Source organism: Pempheris klunzingeri, chromosome 8 (assembly GCF_042242105.1).
Source record: "Pempheris klunzingeri isolate RE-2024b chromosome 8, fPemKlu1.hap1, whole genome shotgun sequence".
In the NCBI taxonomy this organism is placed as follows: domain Eukaryota; kingdom Metazoa; phylum Chordata; class Actinopteri; order Acropomatiformes; family Pempheridae; genus Pempheris; species Pempheris klunzingeri.
This window is the reverse complement of record NC_092019.1, coordinates 24,219,375-24,241,585: the sequence shown is the minus strand read 5'-3', so window position 1 is coordinate 24,241,585 and position 22,211 is coordinate 24,219,375. Positions and strand designations below refer to the sequence as shown.

The window sequence follows — 22,211 nt, the reverse complement described above, 5'->3', positions numbered from 1 at the left end:
CTAGGGAGATACGAGGTGCCAAATTACACTTCATGAAATAAACATGAGTTAAGACATTGTCACCGTTCTCTTACACCTTTAGTGTTGTATTGTTGCCTCCTCTTTCCTGCCTGTGAGAGTCAGTGGGCAGGGCTCCACGGCGTTTTTTTAGTTCTAGCAAGGCACTGCACGAGATAATCATTGCTAATTTATCATTCTGACATGCTAAGAGGGAGGCGATAAAAAACAAAACAAAGGGATAATAGTGTCCACTTCACAGACGTGCTTTTTTTTTCATTATGGCTCTGATCTGCTCTCTATAGGGACTCCAATGCCAGGAATAAAAGTAAATGAGCATCTTTTTAGTCCCTTGTTCCTGTTGATTGTAATGCCAGTGAAAAATCCTTGCATAAAGACAAATTAGAATGGGATCAAAGTAAAGCAGGTGCGTTTTATCTGCTTCTTGTTGCTTTTTTTGCTCATCTGCACAGCCTCCCTTCCCGTGGAAAACAAGCTGTGTGAGGGTCCGATCCCCAACAGGTCCCAGCTGTGCCAAATTCCCTGTCCCATTGACTGTGAGGTGTCGCCGTGGGGCGCCTGGGGGCCATGCACCTTCGAGAACTGTGATGACCAGGCTGCAAAGAAAGGTACAAAGACATGGTCCCGATAGTTAACATTATGGTTTTAAGAATTATTATGGATTAGTGAATTTATTGTGTTGTGCCGGTAAAAGACCATAATGGTCTCTATCTCAGGCCATATATTTGAGTCTGAAGACTTCACTCAATTTACAACCTGCAGTTTAACTACCATACATTATAATTTCCTCATTTTTATATGAACTATAAGCTCACTGTATAGCTTCAGAGAATAGTAAATGATTGAATGTCTGCAGTTGTAGCAGGATGACTTGTTAAGAATAAAGGAAACATGGTTAGTATATCAGAATGTCATAGGTGTTAAATCAGTGCATTGATAGTTTGGGTTAAGTAAAATGCCCATGCAATATTAAATTAGAAACAGAATCTGATGCGATAAACTGTATGTGAGAGAGCAAGTGAGTAAGTGCAATGTTGTGTTCACTGAAGTATCTGACAAATGTCAAAGGCTGATTTCTGCATTATTTGGTTCATTGGTCACATGTGCATTATGACTGCTCATCTGGGATATTACTGGAAGTAAAAACTCACTTCCTGCCAGAACAAGATGGGCAGGCGAAGATTTCTGGCAGCCCTGAGTTTGGTTCATGTGAGGGAATCATCAAGGTTTTTCTCAGATTCCCATTAGTATTAATGAGCTGTCTGAACAAGTCAGCCATCAAACCAAACCGACGAAATCATGAACATCTATCATCAGGGGTGGAAGAAGGACTCAGATCTTTTACTTACATAGTTTCAAAATATTCAATTGCAAGTCCTGGATTTAGTTGTAGGTGGAGGTGGAGTCCAGTGAATCTCAGCCTACAGTAGTGGTTGGCCCCTACAAAGGCTATGAGACACGGTACAAAGACGATAAAATCTTATGGTGAAAGTGAGGAATCCCATATGAGACCAACTGTGAAATTAGATTTTTTTGTTTTATATATTGTTTTATTATGTACATTTGTAGACTTAGTTCATTTACATGTTTCAGTGTCCCTTTAATATTACCAGTTTTCAGTCTCCAGTTGGTTAGGTTTAGGCACCAAAACTACATATGGCTTAAATTAAACCATTTGACAAGTAAAGAGGGGAAACCACTCTTTAGTGGAGCTGCTGTCGTAGATCTTTGTGACAATGGTTACATCACAGTTACATCACAAGGCAAAATGGTCGAAAACCACTGATGTAATCCCTTTGAGTGAATTATGAGTTTTGTATGTAAAATTTTACAAATTCTCCAAAGTATTTGATATTTAAATCTGTCTAATAAATCTAGTGGAGTAAAAAAAAAAAAGAATGTTTTCCTCTTATGTGTAGTGATGCAGAGGTATAAAGCAGCATATATTGTAATATGCATGTACTGTACATACCTGAGTGGACGTGCTACTTTCCACCTTTGTCCACCACATACGCACGCTGATAGATTTGTTGCGACTGTACTGTACTGTAGATCAGTCAAGGAAGACTCTTTGTTTTTGCTGCAGGTTTCAAACTGAGAAAACGACAGATCACCAACGAGCCAACAGGAGGGCCGGGAAACTGCCCGCACCTGGTGGAAGCAGTCCCGTGTGACGAGCCCAGTTGTTACGACTGGCAGCTGGTCAGCTTGGATCAGTGTAAGCCCGACGACGGGAGGACATGCGGCCCGGGCACTCAGCTCGCACAGGTCCAGTGTGTCAACAGCAACGGTGAGAGGGGACAATTCATCCTCGCTGCTCGAGTAGAATTCAAAATGGGATGTTGAAATCGACCGTGTTTGTATGTGTTGATTGAGATTATCGAGCGAAGTCCTAATTGCTACTCGCTCATACTTGGAGTGAGTCGTGCTTTTGACTCGCCTCCATTTGCAGTGAAGAAGAGCAGGTCTGACCTTGTGTGAAAAATTCGATGTTTTTCAAAGTCACCTCTCCACTGACCCACCAACTCCCGCGGTACGTGAGGAGATTTCCATGACTGGGCTCCCCGTTGCCATTCATCAACTTTGTGAGGAGTCCTTTCCAGTCTCCTCTCCCCCCAATCCTCCTCCTCTCTCTCTCCCTCTGTTAAACCTCTCCTACTTTAACGCTTGCTTGATTCAGCGTTGTCACCTCTCTTACGCTGTCCCCCTCATTACAGTCTTCCTCTCAGCACGGACAATTAAACCTTAGTCGCACTAAATCAAATCAATCCTCCGTGGCCCTGGGTCTCGGACTATCTTTTGCTCTCTGCTGCTCCTGATTTTTACTGCTACTCTTTATTACTGTAAATCTTTAATATAAGGGGTGGTGGTGCAGAGATGCCTTCCAGACCTCCTATTGCCTTCAGTTTGTGGACAATTGTAAGACAAAATAAGGTACAACACATTATTCATTTCTTCTCTGGTGAGGTGTAGATCGCAAACCTTTTTCATTTATTCAGCATGAAAAATTAGCAGGTGCTGCAGCTCTTGGAATCACTTCCAAATATAGTCAGTAAATCTTTGTTTTATGATCCAGTGCGGTGACTTTGTTCAGGTTTTCCCCACCAGAGAACTTACTGTAATTTATCCTTCGAACGTCTCCCACAAATCAGTCCATGCATCAGCTGCAGGTACTCGGTGGAGCTGGTCCAGTGGACATTTGGCCTGTACTGATGGAGTCACAGAGACTCTGCACTGTTCTTTCTCACCTGACTTCGCTTGATTGATCCACCACCTTCACTCCCTCATCTGATGAACATTGATTTGTACTGTTTGGATTTTCCCTCCGCTTTTCGCCTCAGAGATTTTTCACTGCAATGTCAGCTGTATATTTTCTCCGAGTGTGTACCAGTCATAAAAGAAAAGGCCACACAGCCGGGCCCAGACAACAGGCAAAGGTCGATACAAATGTTATTGAAACTGGCTATTGATATTCCCCATGCTGACTTCCTGCCCACTTAGGCAGAGAGCTGTGTCTTCCCTGCACACTGAGCATAGCGTTTTTCCTTTCATAGTGGGTGTTCTGTTCATTCATGTTTTCCCTGGGTGTGTCTGAAAACTGCTGGGGTCCTTGTCACTTCTTATTTTCATGCCTTCTGACTTCAGTCATGATTGGTTCACTGCATATCTGTCAAAGTGACATCTTAATGCAAAGTCAGGCCCAGTCTGACTGCGATTTTCCTCCTGCTTGAAATTTCAATTCGACCATCGAAAGTTATACATTTTCCTGGGTGTGTGCATCGCTTACAGGAGAAAATATTCCCTGCCTGGTTCATGGCAGCACATGAAACACCACAGACGAATATGTGGGTTAATATCATCCAGTTATGGATGATGCAAGGAGCTCATTAATGAAACATGGAGGTTGCTGTAAAAATGTGGGTTCCCATGTGATTTCACTCTTTCCATGTTCAATGCCACTTTATGGAGATAGGCAAGAGTCAAGAGTGCATCAGGATGAATATTCTACAGATAATCTATAAAAAGGGTCGTAATCAACTGTCATGTCAGTATGGAAAACACGAGTGAAATGTTTTGAATTATTTCTGTGGTGAAGTGCAGCAGTCCAGCAGTATTGGATCAACCCAGAAAAATCCGACATGTCGCTAGTTAGAATCCTCTCTGCTATTTGTGGTGCTCCGTTTAGAGATTACTGAAGCTTTACAGGTTCATTTCTGCAGACTGTGATTAAACATTTGCAAATTAAGTTTAAGTTATATTTAAAGCTGCATAAGGGAATTTAACAGCCCGGAGATTCCAATAGACAGCAAGAAATTACCTTTGAATTAATCTTTGAATTAGATGTCAGTAAACTCTACCTCCATCTTCATGAAGTCCAACCTCGTGTTTTGCAAACCTGGCCTGCATCAAGATTCCTCTAATGTAAACTGAACAATGAGCAAAGAACAGAAGGTCAAAAGATGAGGCACCGGTTCAGCAAATCAAATTTTTTCATGAAAAGCTTTTTCTAAAATCCTCTCTTGCTGTTGTTTATTTCAGACACTCTAAATTATGCTCTCACTGTATGTTTCAAATCTTCGCTTCACGTAGGCAGATGTCCCTCTGGTTTCTACACCTCTATACTCTATATACACACTGTTGCCCATAAAGTTGGAATAATTGTTCAATGCCTGTTAAAGCCTGAATACACAGTTTGCAAAGGTTAATTGTGGTTTAAGTTTCACTGTGATATGTTTGGAAGAGTTTGATCAATAAAGTTGAGAAGATCTACACTTTATTTATCAAGAATAAATCACATTGTCACAATCATTTCATGAGAAGAGGGAAAAAAAACATTTTATTCCAACTTTATGGGCAACAGTGTACTTACCTAATATACTTTATATGAGTCAGTGAAGAACGAGAGGTTGATACCAGTTTGGAGGATATTCTTTCAAGGTTGTCCTCGTTACAACAGACATCTTACAAAACCAAGCACATCTCTACGATTAAAAATGTTTACCGCCCAGTCTGTCCTTAACTGGCAAACAAAAGCAACATGTTTCACTCGGTGTTTCATCTGGATAATTTATTTTCTTTTTAAACGGCTCAGCACATTTGTATGCTCTCCTTCCTTTTCTGTGTTTTAGTTTTTTGGATTAATACACACACACACAAAGGGTAATAAAGGGGAAATGCAGTTGTAATTACAGAGGTAATTACATCAGCATTTTACCATTACTATCCCCTCTATTATTATCAGTAATGGTCTGAAAGTCACACTAAAGTTCTACCTCCTCATTTGCTATTTATCCCTTCTATTTTTTTATGGAAGACGTTCAATATTCTTTCACAAATACTGTGATTTATTACCTGGAAACGACCAGTGGTATCAAATATAAAACCAGCATTTTGGCTTCCAGCATAAAACTTTATATTTGCCCGGAGTCGTTACCTGGAAACACAGGCGGAGTTTTCAAAGTAATATCTATAAGCCAAGGTCAAAGAATACAAAACCACCTGCAACTACTAGACTACAATCAACACAAGACTTTAGGCCCAGAAAACCAAACGCAAAGGTCCAGAGTCATTACCAGGAAGCACACAGGGTTTCTATGAAATATAAATCTGTATTGTTGTTGCCCCACTGTTACCTTCGTACAAAAGTGAAACCCCATCACTACTTTGTTGTTGTTACCGTGCACATTGTACAATGTAAACGGACAATATTTTACCTCAAAGTGCTTCGGTCTGTCCTTCTTCCTTTCCTCTCAAAATTCTACTGTTATTTCCTCTCACCGTTTTCTTCAGGAGAGGAGGTGGACAGGAGTCTCTGCTCGTCTGCCCCGGCTCCGGAGCCTGTGCCTTGCGAGGTGCCTTGCTCAAGGGACTGTGTGCTCAGCGACTGGACTCCCTGGTCCACTTGCTCTCAGACCTGCTCCAGCAAGACCATAGAGGGGAAGCAGATGAGGACCAGGTCCATTCTGGCCTACAACGCCGGGGAAGGTGAGTCCTCACCTGCCGACAGTCTTCAGCACGATTGTGTATGGAAATATATGCAGATGAGGCCTGGATATTGGCTTAGTCATGGCCTTTCAAGTCGTCCTTTGCTGTCACTCACTGAATGTCTGGATTTCACACTTGTCTGCATGTGCATTTGTCCTTATCTCAAACAGTCTGCTTATCTGTCCTGGTGATTATTTCTGTTGGTCTGTCTCCTCGCCTGACACCCACTTTTTTTTTTTTATCTTTTTCTTAGATCATTTCTCTGCATATGCTTGTTCTCTCTGCTTTAAATCTCTATATGCGTCTGCTTGTCTGTCTGTGTCATTTTGTCACGTCTCCAAACGTTTCGCTGTGTCTTATCGGAGTGTGTGTTTTCCTCACAGTCACTGCAATGGTTGTGGCGTGGATCACAGTGATGGAGGGTAAATTCTGTAATTAAGTTTGCTGGTAGCTGTTTTCAAACCCCTAGCTATGTATCCACATGTAGAGAAATGAAAATTGTTGGCTTGTTTTTGAGTTCTGAAGCGACATTGACACAACAGCTTTAGGGTAATTTATAAGTGATTTAGATTTTATTCTGCCACTTGTAATACAGTCAGGCCTCGTTGGCCATGTGTGAAGCAGCCTGATTGTGTTAGCTGTTTTTTGTTGCTGTTCTGTAGTATTAGTTTATGTCCTGCACGTCCCACGTGTCACATTAACATATCTTATATCTGTATCCACTGAAGGTCTTTCACGGGTGCCAAAGTTTCCAGAACTTTTGGGTAAATCTAGACTAGATGTATTGTAGCTGTGCTTGTACTAGCTCTGGAATGGTTTAGAATCACAAAGGTAGCCCCATCAAACTATAGTGTGCTGTCTGTTCAGACTTACACTTTTATGAACACACACTATTCAACAATGATACCTGAAAGAAGCTACGCATCTCCACCACTGGTTCTCCCTGCAGAGTAGATGATCTGATTCGATTTTGAGCTCCTTGGCAGATTTTGCCACTTCTGCGTTGCATATTAATGAAGAGGAAAAAAAAAAAATTGTTGAAACTACAGGAACAACTCAAAGCTGTAAGATACAGGGCTCGTATTAATAAGCAATCGCCGATAAGTTGGCATTGCATTACGTGCTAATTAATATTTTAATAAGCCTAATTAATGACCTATTTAGCAAAACTGCTTACATTTAATTCCATAGTGATTACTGTGGGACCAATAATCACCCAAGTGCCTCTTACTGCTTGACACCCCTCAGTTCAATAACATTCAAGATGCATGCTAAGTGGCAGTTGTTCCAGTTCTTTGTGAATGAGCCAGCAAACTGTAATGCATCCTGCAAACATGAATAACCCATATACACTGGCTTTGTTTGTTACCCCATTATATGGATCGTGTTCCTGCAAGCTGCTTCACATTTTCCTCATTGTCCAACGTACAGCTTTTCTAGGTCATTGTTCAGCTACAGCAAGTGCTCATTTGAGACACCATGTCATGCTAGTGTTGGGACCAGCATCGCCACCTTGTTAGTTACCTAAGCTGGCAGCAGACAGTCAGCAGAAAGGCAGTCATTCGCAGTAACCATTAGTTTGAGATTTGTCTGAGTTGGCAGTCTGTGATTCAGGCTCAACTGTGTGTATACCGCTGCTCATTATGGAGCTGGCTCTCCGTCTACTCCAGCAGCAAAATACAGGTGTGGAGGACTCACAGTCTGCCTCTCAATCTTTGCTAAAAAGCCTTAAGTATCGGCAGTTACTCTAAACTGTAGAGGATTCTTTCGATCCATCAACCCAGCAACTGACTTGACTGCCACCTCGCCACAGAAATGAGAGAGAGACAGACACTCACAGAGGGTGTAACAAAGGAAAGCAGTGCACTGAATGTCTGACCCTGCGGTAGGAGAAAAGAAATTCCATTCAGAAGCATAAATATTCACCAGAAAACCAAAATGCCTGCATGAAAATAGCTTGGTCCCACAGTATTTGAACACATCTATATGTCTGTAATGTTGTTTGATTTGTGAATTACCAATATTTACAAAAAATAGAACCTTTCGTTATCAGAGTCTTAATTTTTTTTTCCTGTGAATTGAGTGGATTAATTACCGTGTTCAGATTTCAATAATACAATACAATACAATAAAAAGCAATACAATAAAAAACTAAATATCACAATGAGCCTTTAACAGCTCAGGAGACTCAAATAAATCATCTTGAACTTCAGTTTGTAGCCTCAGGGAAGGTTGAAACTTGAAACTTGCTCACTTCCTGCCTCCTGTTTAAAAGTTAAGAATTTCCCCTCTCTTTGTGTGTAAGAACATCATTTTCATGGTAAAATTCCTTATAATTATTAGGCTGTTGCAGAACAGGCTTGAACTAAACCTTTAAACTGATATTAAATATGAGCAACCAGATTGGAAACTATATATGGCTTGATTCCTGATGTGCTCTTGCAAATATAGCTGTTATCATTAACTGTCAATGGTTACATAAAAGTCTTTATGCATTATGTAAAAACCAGAACACCAGGAAACTTGTTGTTTTAAAGTGGATGAGTTTCACTCAGGAGTTTCGGGGAGAAAAATAGTTGGATAACAACTCAACAGGTGTGCTGATTGAATAGATGTCCTTCCTGGAGTGTGCATGAAGTGCAATAAATTGCAGATGACTAGAGCCACACTTGAGTTGTGATGCGTGTTAAGTCTGATTACCAATGTGCCTCATTTGACAGAGCCAAGGGAATACAGTATGATACCATTGTCAGTGCAAGCAACTCCTTTCTCATTTCACATCATCATTTAATTCATCATCTGTCAATTTTAAAAGTAAAAAAAAACACTGATTAGTGCAGCTGTGAGTCCTCCAGTATTTGAGAGAGCTACTTTATTTTTATATCAACTGATGGTCTTCACTGTGCTTTGGGATCCTCAGGTGGCGCCCTGTGCCCAAACAGCAGTTCCCTCCAGGAGATACGGAACTGTAACGAACATGCGTGCACGGTTTACCACTGGCAGACGGGGCCTTGGGGCCCTTGTACTGAAGACCCCTCTGCTTCGTCCCTCAACACCTCCGCGGGTGCCCGAGCCACCGGTGACGGTCAGGGTCCGTGCTCTCTGGGAATGCAGACCCGTAAGGTCATCTGCGTGCGGGTCAACGTGGGCCAGGTGCCGCCCAAGAAGTAAGCTGCTTCCTCGTTTTTCTGCTTCTTTCAAACACTTTATGTTTATGTTGGCCGTAACCAGCGGTGCCATGAAGATGTGTGCAGGTTGTTTTTCCAATGAAACACCGCTGCAACCGTCTCATTTAGCCGGAGTATATTCACTGATCGCTGATTTGTTGGTGTGTATATCTGTGAAATCAGAATTATAGCTCACTTCTTAGAGCTACAATCCACTGGCTTTGCTGAGTAGTTCTCAGTTGTTCTCTGTCATGTGCTGTCAAGATCCAAGAGTAATCACATTTTCATTTCAAACAGATCTCTCTCTAACAGCTGATTTTACTGATTTGGACACCTTCACCCAAAGAGGAGAAACTAATCAGTTAAATCTAGAGCTTCACTTCAAAGAACACAGGACAAGGAGGGATGTGGTTGTCTTTTGAAATCATTTGTTAAAGACCCTCTTTTGTTCGGGTTGCTGCCTGATGAACACAGAAAAAGGTTAGAGTCATTCTTCAAGGCAGAATCTGAAAAGGCCTTTCTTACATCGCTAAGTCACACAAGGATCTGGGATTGTTTGTTAGGATGAGTTAACAGACATATCATGAAGTCCCTTTCCGTTTGTTTATTTGAAAGGACATCAGTGGTGGACTTCATCATTTTTTTTAGTTTGACATTGAAAGCAAGCAAAATCAAGAAACAAAAGCAAGTCAGGAGGGGAGAGACAGAGGAGAGAACCAGCACTGATGGGAAGCAAAGTGACAGCAAGAGAGTAAAGTGAGTCAGAGAAAATAAACCAAGGAGCTGGTTAAATTAGCAGAGCAGACTCTACGTGAAGTTAACTCCCAATTCATATCTTCCCTTTGCAGGCGACCACAGATAAATAAATAATCTCTCCGTCCCTGAAAGCCTAATTAACCCTGCCGTTTTGGGCGCTGGTAATTTCTCATTGATGATAATGACAGTAATTAAATGGGATTGATACTCTGAGGCAATTTAATCATTTGGCAGATGAGAGACAAGATGTTTGTGGTTAGCTCTGAAGACCACACTGCATGAGGCGGATTCAAAACATACCGTCGAGTTTACTTCAACGTCTGCCAGAAAGTTTGGCTCCGGCCCGGTGACAGCTACGCTTGACTGATTCACTTGACAACAGACGATAAGGAAGCAGATCTGTGTCCAAATTCGTGGATAAGAAACCCAAAGTAGATTGATTCAGTCCTTGTGAGAAATATGAAAAAGTCTTTTATCTCCTCTCCTCTACTTTCTTGCTGTAATTCAGGACCAGTAAATACTTCCTCCTCCTCCTCTGTCTCTGTCTCACACCTCCCACACATGGTTATCAGTGAGGAGAAAAAGTGCACATAAATTATTTAAAAGGTCGGAGTGCGTTTGTGTACAAGGTAACCGTGATTCATAGAGAGCACCTCATGATAAAATGAAGATTAATGTCCAGTTCAACTGATGTTTGCGCATCTGACCTGGAATCTGCTGCTGCACTTATCAGGCTGCGGAAGCGAGGTCGAGGTCCAGGATGTCTTTCATCACATGCATTCTCTCTTTTTAAATCTGGACACACGTATTTAAAGCCGGAGCAGGAGACAAACGCCGGGCCCAGCAGGCTGGAGACGGGGTGGGTACGGTCGTCGGGGGTAATGGCACTGAGTAGCTGACAGAAAGAGGTTTCAGTCGATTTGCTTCCATTATCTTTCGTTTTTTTTGCCGGTCAATAACTTTATGTAATCAACTATCATTTGTAATAAGGGCAAAAGAACAGCATGTAACAGTATCATTAATGAGGAGTGAAAAGAAGATGTTTTAACAAAGTGGACTCCCATCAAGCACCTACTCACCCACTCAGTAGGTGGTTGTTGTTATTCGAGGTTCCGCGTTTGGCGTAATGAAGGTCACACACTTGACTTGAAACACGCCAGGAGTTATTTGACATTTTCAACCTGTGTACCATTTAATGGGGTACACATATTGTAATGACTTATGTGACACGCAATAACCACAGGACAACTTTGAAGTGTTTTATGTCGTTCTCATTTCTGTGGGTTTTTTTTTTCTTTCTTTCTTGCTTGTTCTGGAGAATGAAGTGGCAACAGACTTCAAAATAGAGTCCATTACACCAAACAATACAAACAGTCAGCCCATCAGACGGGTTGTAATTCCTACTTTCTGAACCGTTTGTTTGAAGGGAAAACTGCAGCATGAAAGGATAAGTGCACCAGCTACATCAGATCTATCTTGAAACAATACTTACACACCCTTTACGTTCATCGGAAGGGTTATTGTTTGGTGTATTTGTTCTTCCTTTCTATAGGAATATATATTTTTATTGGTACCACATTGCAGTGTCTGTCTGTGTTACCTGTTCCACGCTTTACCAAGGAAACACTGTCTGTGGGACAAAGAAGGAAAGTACTGTTGGACACTGTTAGACTGTTATTATGATGATGCCTATTTCACACAGCCAACTGAGACTGCTGAGGTCTCTTTGACTTCAGATGGACTGCATTGCATTCTTACACAGAACGGTGACTGTAGGTAGTTGATGGCTTTGCTCCGTTACTTTAGGGATCTCTTTGAGACCAATAACTCATGCTAGTGATAAACATGAATGATTCTGAAGAGCTACTCTCACCGGCCATTCTAAGTGTAGTTGGATGTGACTCGATTTTTACATAATGGTGGTGGACAACTGTGTCGTTTTATGGTTTGGGTGTTTAGGCTGAGTTCAAGTTTTTGTTTTCCTTTTAAGATAATTAGGTTAAGATAGTATTGCAAGTCTGGCGATTTGTTCACAAAGTTTTTTTTGGTTTTTTGGATAGTGGTACCACTGCTCAGTTGTGGCCTTAGTGCATACTTTACAGGAGGATGGAGGTGTCAAAAAAAAGAAAAGTGGGAGGGAAGGAAGGAAAATTCATCGTATGCAGTCATTTAGACATGTTGCTTCACTTGATTAATGTTAATCTGTACTGTGCTTTGCGGAATAAGCCTTTATCCCTGCAGGTGTTGAACTGCACCTGTTGAACCTCCTGTATATTTTTAACAGATTTTGCACTCCGTGTCTTTCTGACCTATTCTAAGTAATATTTAGCCAAACACCTGAATGCGAAGTACTTGCATTTCAGATACAGTGCCGTAATAATGGAGTTTTAAGGTCAGACTGTAGCTACGACAGTTGAGCATGTTTGGAGGAAAACGTGTTTGTTATACATTACATATGATAGCCTTCGGTATGTGAGCTCACAGACTCAGGGGCGCACATACGGGAAAACTTCGGGTTCCCATGGGTATTCTTTTCCAAAGAATTGAAATCAGATTTTGGCGAGAATTTCAGGGAAATAATGGGATCTCAATTACAAGCATTTCAACTCCCAATCCAGCCTCTTAAAAACCAATTAAACTGGTGTTCTGTAAATGAGATGCATACTAGTCCGTGAGACACATTGTTTACAGGCTGATTTGTTGTAATTAAGGGGGTTGAATAAAAGGAAAACACATCAAAATTGCAAACGCGTCCGCTATGGTTTGGACCACAGGCGCATCAGTCATCAGAGCCTCAGCTTCTTCTGCCTGAAGGCGAAATGATTGAATGGCAGACACTGTGGGTGTTGTCAAACAGGAGTTTCTCTGTAGACTGTGAGGCTTCTTTTCACCTGCTGTCATGGACCAGTGGTGCTGTCCATGGTGCTGAGGAAGCATCCCTTATTCTGCCTCTGCCTGTATACAACTCCAGCTATGCCTCAGTGTCCATTATTCTGTTCTTTTGTCGGCACTCCGATTGTTTCCATCCAAAGATACTGTTCAAAGTCTGTGGGTGGATTTTCCTCAAGCCACTGTGACTGACAGGGGTCCAGTAACAAGCTTTCATTGCAGAAACAGAAGCTCCTTTATTTTAATTGTTGCACACACACACACACACACACACACACTGACACACACACTGACAAACACAAAAGCACAGGACATGAAATGATTTGAACACCTCATGGGGAAATGACTTTGACTTGTCAGCTCACAATGACAAACGCTGCCACCAAGATGGCTCGCATTAGGTTGATTGCCAATTAGCTGCATTTGTTAGCTCTAAAAGAGGTCTGGCAATCAGCACTTTGATGAGCTAGTTTTCGAAGCAACATGAGACGATTAGCAGAGCAGGAAGAGGCCAAATCATCGGTTCTCATTGGTCTAAAAAAAAAAAAAAACTACCAACAAAAGCAAAACGTATTTACTGAAAATATAATGACAACATACAACAAACACAAACTAAGACGAGCAGCAGCCACTGACCGACAGCAACAACAAGGATATGATGTGGAGGACATTTACTACATGCAGAGAAAAATACATCTTTTTGATCTATTTAGATAAGACTGTCCTCCCAAAAAGAACGACAACATCATTTTAAAGCATAACCACGATCGTTCCATACCCTTAACTACATGTTAAAAAAATCAAACTGTGATTTTCTCCTAAACCTTAACCAAGTTATTCATGTGCATTCATGTGTCATTATTTTTTATCAGTGCTTTTAACAGTTTTGGAAGTCACAGACAAATGATCTTTATGCTTATCAGAAATCCATTAATTCGGGGAGCTTGTTGGTGTGATATGATAGTGGTGATGTATCTTTAGTAGTCTTTCTTTTGTCTAACTGTCTTTTTTACTTGTCAGTGCTGCAATTAACAGCTGCTCCAAAAGGGCAAAATCATCTGAACTCTGTATTTATGCAAAGATAAACTGTGTAGAGTATGTGGAGGGGTTAAGGGGAGTACACGTCATTGGGCTTCAGTTTTTATTTTGCTATATATTTTAATTGAAAGAGAGTTACAATACATACAGAGCAGATTCAAAAAGAAAACATTTCCCCTCTCTCATTTTTCTCCTTCTGTATTAATCTCCTTCCCGCCCCAGACACTTTCAAACAAAACATAAAGCTGACACATGTTTATGTCTCACCCACCCTCATAAGATCCCCGTCCCGATCCAAACATCAAAGTGCCTATTGGGAATTGAACTTGATGTTTACACACAATACTAAAAAGAAAAAAGGGAGAAGAGGAAAAATGTCTCATAATGGCTCTGTAGTAGCTCAGTAGCAGCAGCTCTGTGGCCCAGAGTTACTGCCCTGAGATAATTCACAAGAAGACTACAAAGGTAGCACATCTTTCAAAGCAGTCCCACAGCTGTTCAGCCTGGTTGGGAGCTGCTGAATGCAAAGACCATGGCATATGATTAGTCGTTGTCAGTGATCCCTCTTGTCCTGCATAGATGAATCCGCATTTATTATGTGTATGAAGTCTTTTATTCAGGTTTTTCCTTTTAGTTTGTCTGTCGTTGATTAAAAGTCATGGTTCTCCTTTCATGAAAGACTTTCTAATAGCCCTGCAGATTGGACAGACCATGGCTCTGGGATTATAAAGCACCTTTTAAAAACTCTCACCTTGCTCATTTCTTCAACAAAGCGATCGCTTAAAGACGCAACACATCCAGTTTCCAGGCCATCTGTTGCTCAGTGGCAGCGTTTCTTAGCCTGCGCTCAGAAGTCACTTGATATGCTTTTTCTCTGCTCTGCATGTCTTCATCTGGCACAGTCCAACTGGCAGGTACACTTGATCAGTGCACCCATGGGATCCCAGCAGAACAAACAAACAAGGCCGCCTGCACCCTGCATATGCAGATGTGCCCTGTCTCATTCACAGAGGGATCTGAGCTGTCTTCCTCCAGAAGCCTTGAGGCAGTGAACCTCACAGAGTGCACGACACTCACACACACACACACACACACACAAACAAACAAACACACACACACACACGTATAAACACTAACTGTCAAAGCCCAATGGAAAGAAGAGACACAACAGAAACAAATATGTCAGTGCCTTAGGCTTGGGCTGCTATCATCCTATCGAGAAAGCTGTTGTGGTGTGAGGAAAAAACAATGTCTTATTGATTCTGACAGTCTGTGTGTTGACTGGTACCAAATGTGTGTTTGTGTAATCACATTGATGCTGTGGAATTTGTGAGAAAGGAAACCGAATGATTCATGGTTATGATGTTCGACAGTAGCCGTATTAAGCCCAGTCAATCATCTCCCTGCCGTGTTTTCTAAAGGGGGCTGTGTTCACTCCCCGTTTTTGACTGTGATAGATAGCTAAAAGCCCTCGAGACGGAGGCCAAAGACACCACTGAAAGGGTCCTTGAAGAGCTGCAACTGCTTTACGCTAAATTAAACAAATGATGTTCTTGTTTTGTAGTCCGTAATTTTGATAATGAAATTAATTAGGCCTTATCTTTTCCCACCAGACCTTGTTTTTCGTGTGTGTACACTCTCTTAAAACTACTGTCAGTTCTTTGCTTTGAATCTCCTCTCTTCATCCTGCTCAACCATCTGCTCATTTTTTTCGAAAACAGCCTCTCGCTGAACAGATTACTCAACGCGCTAATAGCAGCAAGCAAAACATAAGCATTAGCGTGGCTGCTCCTTTTAATGTTGTGCTCTGGGACAAGCTCCCAGTGCCATGTCGTGTATGTCCTCGCTGCAAATCATGACATTTAAAGATCATTACGAGATTGTGACACTGACTGGAACCAGCAAGCCAGTTAAACCCAGATGCCATTATTGGATGGCTTTATTCATTTCGGTGTAGTTCAACTCCACAGTGATAAACACAAAAGTGAGCCGCTACGACATAAAGATGAAGGAGAGGGTGTAGAAAACATGTAGAAATGCATGCGGTTAGTATAAAAGACTAAGTATATAATACTAAGAAAATATTCAAGACAGAACGGTAACAAGAGAAATAAAGGAGGAACAGCTAAATGTATACATGATAAAAAAAAAAAAAAAAAGCATAAATTACAATATCACTAGCTTTCACACCCCCACAGACAGTCTTATAGCCAAGCATTGTGCTGTCAGTATTCTGGCTGGTGTTGTGTTCTACCAACAAATATGACCTGTTTTTTTTATCTGGAAACTGGAATGTAATTGAATTTTAATCATCTAAATTTGGACAATACCCATCATTAGTGGGGCTTCAATATAATTAGACTAAAAGGGGGAACAAAAGGGATGGTTCTCTCTGTAGAGGGAAACCTGAGTCAACTCATTGCCCTACATGTAAAGCACTTAAAACATAAAGGTTGGATACAAAAAAGATGATAGAAAACACAACCAAGAGGGAGAGGTGCACCAAGCAAGAGTTTTACATTGAAAGAAGACAAAAAAAAACGCCCATCCATATTCTCCTTATCCACCCAAATTGAAACGAAGCTGCCAGGTATATGAAGACAGAACTGGGAAGTAGCCATCCACCTATTCTTGCTTATGCTGTGATCAGACAGCAGACAGACAACAGCTTCTTGACAGCAACAAACAAACAGTGATGCGACGAAATGGCAGGACGGCAAAACAAAACACACCGACAATATCTTGCTATGGCGATGTCCTATTTACAATTAGAACGTGGCATTATACAGAATATTATGCTTTATTCTCCTTATGTTCTCTCCTTGACTGAGGGAGCTACATCACATGTGGTTGTAAATTCCATCATGAAGGACGACGGAAAGTGAAACTTTAACTTTGGACAGTTTTACCATCACCGTGTCCTGTATTCTCTGCCAGCCTCACGTAATTTAATATCCTGCTCTTGTCCACTAAAGTGATATCCAGTGTGCCGTCTACTGTCCGCCTGAATCCATATGAATGCAGCATTAGAACTGCCTTCGGGCCAATCCAAGCATGCAGTCTGTGAGCAGCCTGACACATAAACACGCTCACACGTCACATTTACACCTATGGTTGATTTGGAGTCTCCTGTTTACATGACCTGCATGACCAAAGGAAACTGACACAGAAAGAGAGACAACATACACAACTGACACCAAACCCAAATCTTAATCCTCACAAAAAGGACGAGTACCAAAAAAAAAAAGCATCATAACTAAAACATTGAATTATTAAGATCAAAAATGAGCACAGATGTCTCAAGAAGAAGAACAAATTGGAGCAAAGAGATTAATAAAATGGTCAGCTTACCAGGACAACTAAAGCTTAGTACCACAAGTCTTGAACTTTCAGTGTAGGAGCCCTTGTTCCCACGACCTTGGAGCTCAAGTGGACGTACATAGGATCAGCACTCACTGATAGATGGTGGTGCCAAACTGTGTAATATTGTAGAGTAATTAGAGGGATTTAGAATTAAATCTTAAAGGTAACAAAGCCACCATTTGGCTAAAATGGAAACGCTGTGGAGTTTTACTAATCATGCAGAAGAGTTTTGAACTAATGGTAGATGGGCTATGACTTCTTGGCATTATTCGAGCTGTTGGAAAGATAGCAAAGGGGGGTGGGTGGGGGGGCAATGTTTCTTAATTGAAAATAACAGGCCTGAAGACTTGTGGTCTTTCATTAATTTCATCTGGGAATAAAAACATTCCTCCAAGGTTTCTGGAGCCCAGCTTTGAAATTTGACATCAGTGCTGAAGCTCCCAGGCCTCTAACTCCAGGCATACAAAGACCAGCTTTGATTTAATTGCAGGGGAAAGAAACGACACTCAACTTGAATTGCACTTGAAAGCTGCACCAGAAAGTTCCCCGCATAATAAGAGCATGTGAGATTTTTTTTTGTATTTTTTATTTTTAAATGGCTTATATGTGGTTCCTCGGATGTGATGGCCCCATCAGCAGGACATTAAAAGAAGTACTTCGTATGACTGTTAAGGTTCGGTTATGTTAGGAACAAAACGTACTGCTACCTTTGCAGCTGAGAGACGGGCCATAATTCAATTAACTGCGAGAAGTCGTCACATCACAGCAAAACATAAACCTCTATTGTTTTAGACATTTGAACCAGAAATCAATGCTGCTGTTTTTCTGGGAACAATAGAGCACTTCCTAGTGCTTGTGTGCGTGTGAGCGGGAGCGCTGTAAAGGTGAAATCTCAAAGGCAGGCAATCTGCTACTCAGAAATGGATCTTTTAGCCCTCTAAAGTTTAGTTTGGTATTCAGAGCGTGTTCCACATGGATCAAAGGCAAAAGTCAAGCTGTGTTTTTTTTTTTTTTAACTGTGCTGTTTTGTCTGAATAGCGATATTGTTCTATTGCCCGTGGTTTTTCAACATCTTACACAAGCGGTAAATTGTAGCTCATCCTCAGACATTTACCGTTTTTAAGTAGCAGAGAGAGTATAATGATGTCAAAGGTTTAATCCCCTCTTTGTCAAAGGGCTCTTGGAGTTAAAGCACTGCCCCGGCGCTCTGATCCTGCGTGATGTGGAGATATGTTTGGATGCATGAAGCAACTCAACAAATAAAAGAAATACAACATCTCTATTCCATACCAAAAAAAAATGAACACGTTGCTAAGACTTAATTTGGTTCATGAACCTGCAGGTTTGATATCTGCCTCCTACTTATTGGATCGCTTTGCATAATAAATTGCTTTCCATTTGTTCTATACATACTTTGATTGTGTTTAGATCTCAGATCTCTGTACGCTGGGTATTTCTGTCTTCACGCTGTATTCTCTGCCAGGTTTCCGTTTGACAAAGAGCTTCCTGATCTCTAAGACATCATAGAGTTAAAATAGTTTTTCTATATAAATAGAAGAATTCCTGGTTAGCACTGGGGTCTAGTGAGGAGATAGCTCTTCAGTCCCAGGTTCATGGGTTGGAGCGTTCGTCCCGTTGAAGTGTCCTCAAGCTACACACCTGTTCATGTACTGCTTGACGTGAGCGCAAGCTAAAGGCTGAAAATGTAAATTTACCTTCCTCCTGCTGCATCCGGCAGCTGTTTTTTTTTTCCTGGGGACCATTCAGTTGTGTGAAGACACCGGAGGATTTGTTCTGCTCGAGAGGGATTTAGTTCTGTCTATTGGTATTAAAAATAAATCTCTCCTTGTGACGCTGTTACATTATTACATCTTCCCTGCGAGGCTCCCTATCGAGTCATGCTAATGAGTATGGAACGCCCAGAGGAGAACGCTCATTCTTAGAAACATTAAACCTGACCCAGATGATCGGCGTGATGTCACCGCTAGGGGACGCAGTATTCGCAGAGATCAGAGTACATGATGTCTTCTAGCAGGTCTATCTCGACCCATTTATCCCGGCCCAGTAGTATGCATAGGAGACCTTCGGTGCTTCAATGACTGCAGATTAACCGTGCCCCTTGTTCGACAAACCTCAGCTTGACCCTGTGCCATCAAAAGGATTATAACTCACTGATAGCAAAATCCACTTGAAACAAGGGAGTTTCTGTCCTGAGGCCAGTCTGCTACTCTGCTGGCTTTAGCCTTAAGGAGCTCGATGTGTTACAGTTTCCTCAGCAGAGAGAAATCCATGTAATACATCCTCATGTAGACCTGCTAAACATTCCTTTGATGCTTGTTGGGGGGGGTACGATCATCTCTTCCCTACATCCTTCAAGTCCTGTCAGCCAGATGGCATACATCAGTCATAAATTGGATGTGATTACAAAGGTTTTCATCAGTTTTTATTGCCCTAGATTGAGTCTAGAATAATTGCATTCTGTATTCAAGCAATGCCCAGATGGTTGGTGTGCCAACCCTCTGCACTGATATTTATCAGAGCTTTAAATCATGGTTTATATTTCTGGTAGCGACTATTGTAAATGTCGGTTGAGTCCTGGCTGTTGGTATGTAATACTTTAAGGCCCAGTTGATGCTTTACAGTTTGGATGGACCATCCATATTTTAGTAAAAAGTATCCCACTAAAATATATTTATAAGCTTAAAACGACACACCCTGTAGTGAGAGTCATATATGGTTTGTGGTTTCAGAGCTACCAGCAGTGTTACTCTACAGCGTGTGTGTGTGTGTGTGTTTTTGTTACCTAGGTGTCCAGACGGTCCTCGCCCCAGCACGGTGCGACCATGTCAGCTGCCCTGCAAGAAAGACTGTATCATGACTCCGTTCAGCGACTGGACACCGTGCCCTGTTACTTGTGATGCAGGTACGGTGAAAAAGAAATGAATTGCATAAACCGAAGATGTGAAGTAAAATAGAATCGTGGTTGTTAAATGTAATTTTTTAATTTCACTGTTCGATTATATTTCATTACGCAGTTTTCACTGTTTATGGCAAGATTTTTACCAAAATATTTGGCATTTTAGTTTCAGGCTACGATAATGAACTATAATATGATCATAAACCATGATAATGAATCAAACATGTATTGAAATGACTCTGTTCCAGCCTAGAAGTGCACACAGACGCAAGTTTTAATTGACTGTGTGGAAGAACTGCAGAGGTGGGCCCCTCAGAACACATTAGCTACCACATAAACATGTGCACTCACGACTCGTTACACGTAATTAATTTGACAGATTGGCATGTAAGACAACCTTTGGGCTGACCTCTTTAGTGCGCCTGGGAAGCCCACTCGCTCGTGGCTACAAGTGTCAGCAAGTGCGTTGCAGTGCTGTTGTTTTCATGCTGTGGATGAAAAACATTGTTCAAATGAGGTCACCTTTGTCAGAAGCTGTTGAGCAGTGGCATATATATTACATTGATTTATGACTGAAAATCATTATGGTCCATATTTTGATGACCTCCTCGTGTGACACGGTGACATAAATCTCTTCATTCAGAGCATGCTGCGCCGATGGCTGTGCATTTAAATTTGATGCTGTTTGATATCTGCACCGTGTGCAGAGAATTACACACACACACACACACACACACACACACACACAAAGATTTAAAGCTGAGTTCAGGACTGTCCAGTGGCTCATTTAATCTTAATGAAGTACGCGTGGGCTTCTCCACACATGTAAATATCATAAATTTAATCTAAATCAATTCTGAGGTCTAATAGGATTTTCCTGCATCATTGTTGTTGGCTTGATATCTTAAATCATCGGACGTGCATGTGGTCTACGACGTCCAATTAGATTTGGCAGTAGCAGTCTCCAAGTCCGTTCTTCAAGGACTATGAACAGAGCAGCCTAGCTTATCACTCTGACGTGTTGCTCGTCACTTTCCCACCCAGACATTTCTTATTTTAATTCAATAACTGTGTGTGTCTGTTCAGCTGGTAATGCTGTGAAGACCAAGCAATCGAGGAAACGTCTTATCATCCAGCCGCCATCCAACGGGGGACAGGACTGTCCAGAGGTGCTGGAGGAGGAGAGGGACTGTGAGGTTCCTAAGATCTGTCCAGGATTCAGGTAAAACCGCAAAAGTTATCTGATACTCTTTTCCCCTCAATTTTGCCTTATTGAAGACAACTTGTATTGAGAAAGCTTCGCAGCGTAGCTGTTTCTCCTAGACCCTAGATAGATATGCGACTGCCTTACAACTGCAAATACTAATGTACTTCCTGCCTGAGTGGCTCTCCATTACAGTTCTCTGTATTGAATTATTAGAAAATATAAATTATGATATGAAGACATTATGTACACTTGCATACTCAGTGTCATCAGTTTAACCTAAATAAGCACTTGCCTTTCAACTGCACCTGCTTATTTATAGATACACACTTTTTTGTGTACTCTGTGTGATGAATGGTAAAAGGTACAAATGGTCATGGGCTCACTAACTAATTTCCTCATGGTACAATAATAGCAATTATAGATGGCGTTTGATGACAAAAATGATACTCTGAGCGCTTTGACTTACTGCATCATTTGAAGCACTAGCTGTGTTGGACTCTGTCAAACAGTAGATGGGATTTAATGAGTCCAAATCTTTGATCGCAGTTGACATGTTTAGTGGTGAACACAGGACAGAGGGTTCTATCAAAGATTATTAGTAGTATCTAGTGGTAAGAGATAAGTACAAAGTTATCTATAATTAAAACACAAGTACCTTGATTGTGTAAGTGTGGTACTATTGTAAATGTACTTCGGTTCATTATCTGTGTTCGGCTAAGAAAAGACCGACCGAGAGGTCAGTCAGTACATAAACCAGCTTGATGATGGGCTCACATTAACACAACTGCATTTTTTACCTTAGTCTTTAATTAAGTGTGTGATAATGCCTGGTACTATCACATCGTGTTTAATATATATATCACACTAGAGG

General features: G+C 41.3%; 1 protein-coding gene across 1 annotated transcript in view; it reads left to right on the top strand.

Moving 5' to 3' along the window:
- The window catches only part of thsd7ab (thrombospondin, type I, domain containing 7Ab), a 125,068-nt gene that overhangs the window by 62,329 nt on the left and 40,528 nt on the right, over positions 1-22,211 (top strand). Inside the window, exons 6-13 of the mRNA XM_070834903.1 lie at positions 471-626; positions 2,105-2,308; positions 5,809-6,003; positions 6,387-6,425; positions 6,732-6,767; positions 8,924-9,170; positions 20,024-20,139; positions 21,220-21,355. Coding sequence (XP_070691004.1) covers positions 471-626; positions 2,105-2,308; positions 5,809-6,003; positions 6,387-6,425; positions 6,732-6,767; positions 8,924-9,170; positions 20,024-20,139; positions 21,220-21,355 — 1,129 coding nt within the window. The remainder of the gene's footprint in view (positions 1-470; positions 627-2,104; positions 2,309-5,808; positions 6,004-6,386; positions 6,426-6,731; positions 6,768-8,923; positions 9,171-20,023; positions 20,140-21,219; positions 21,356-22,211) is intronic.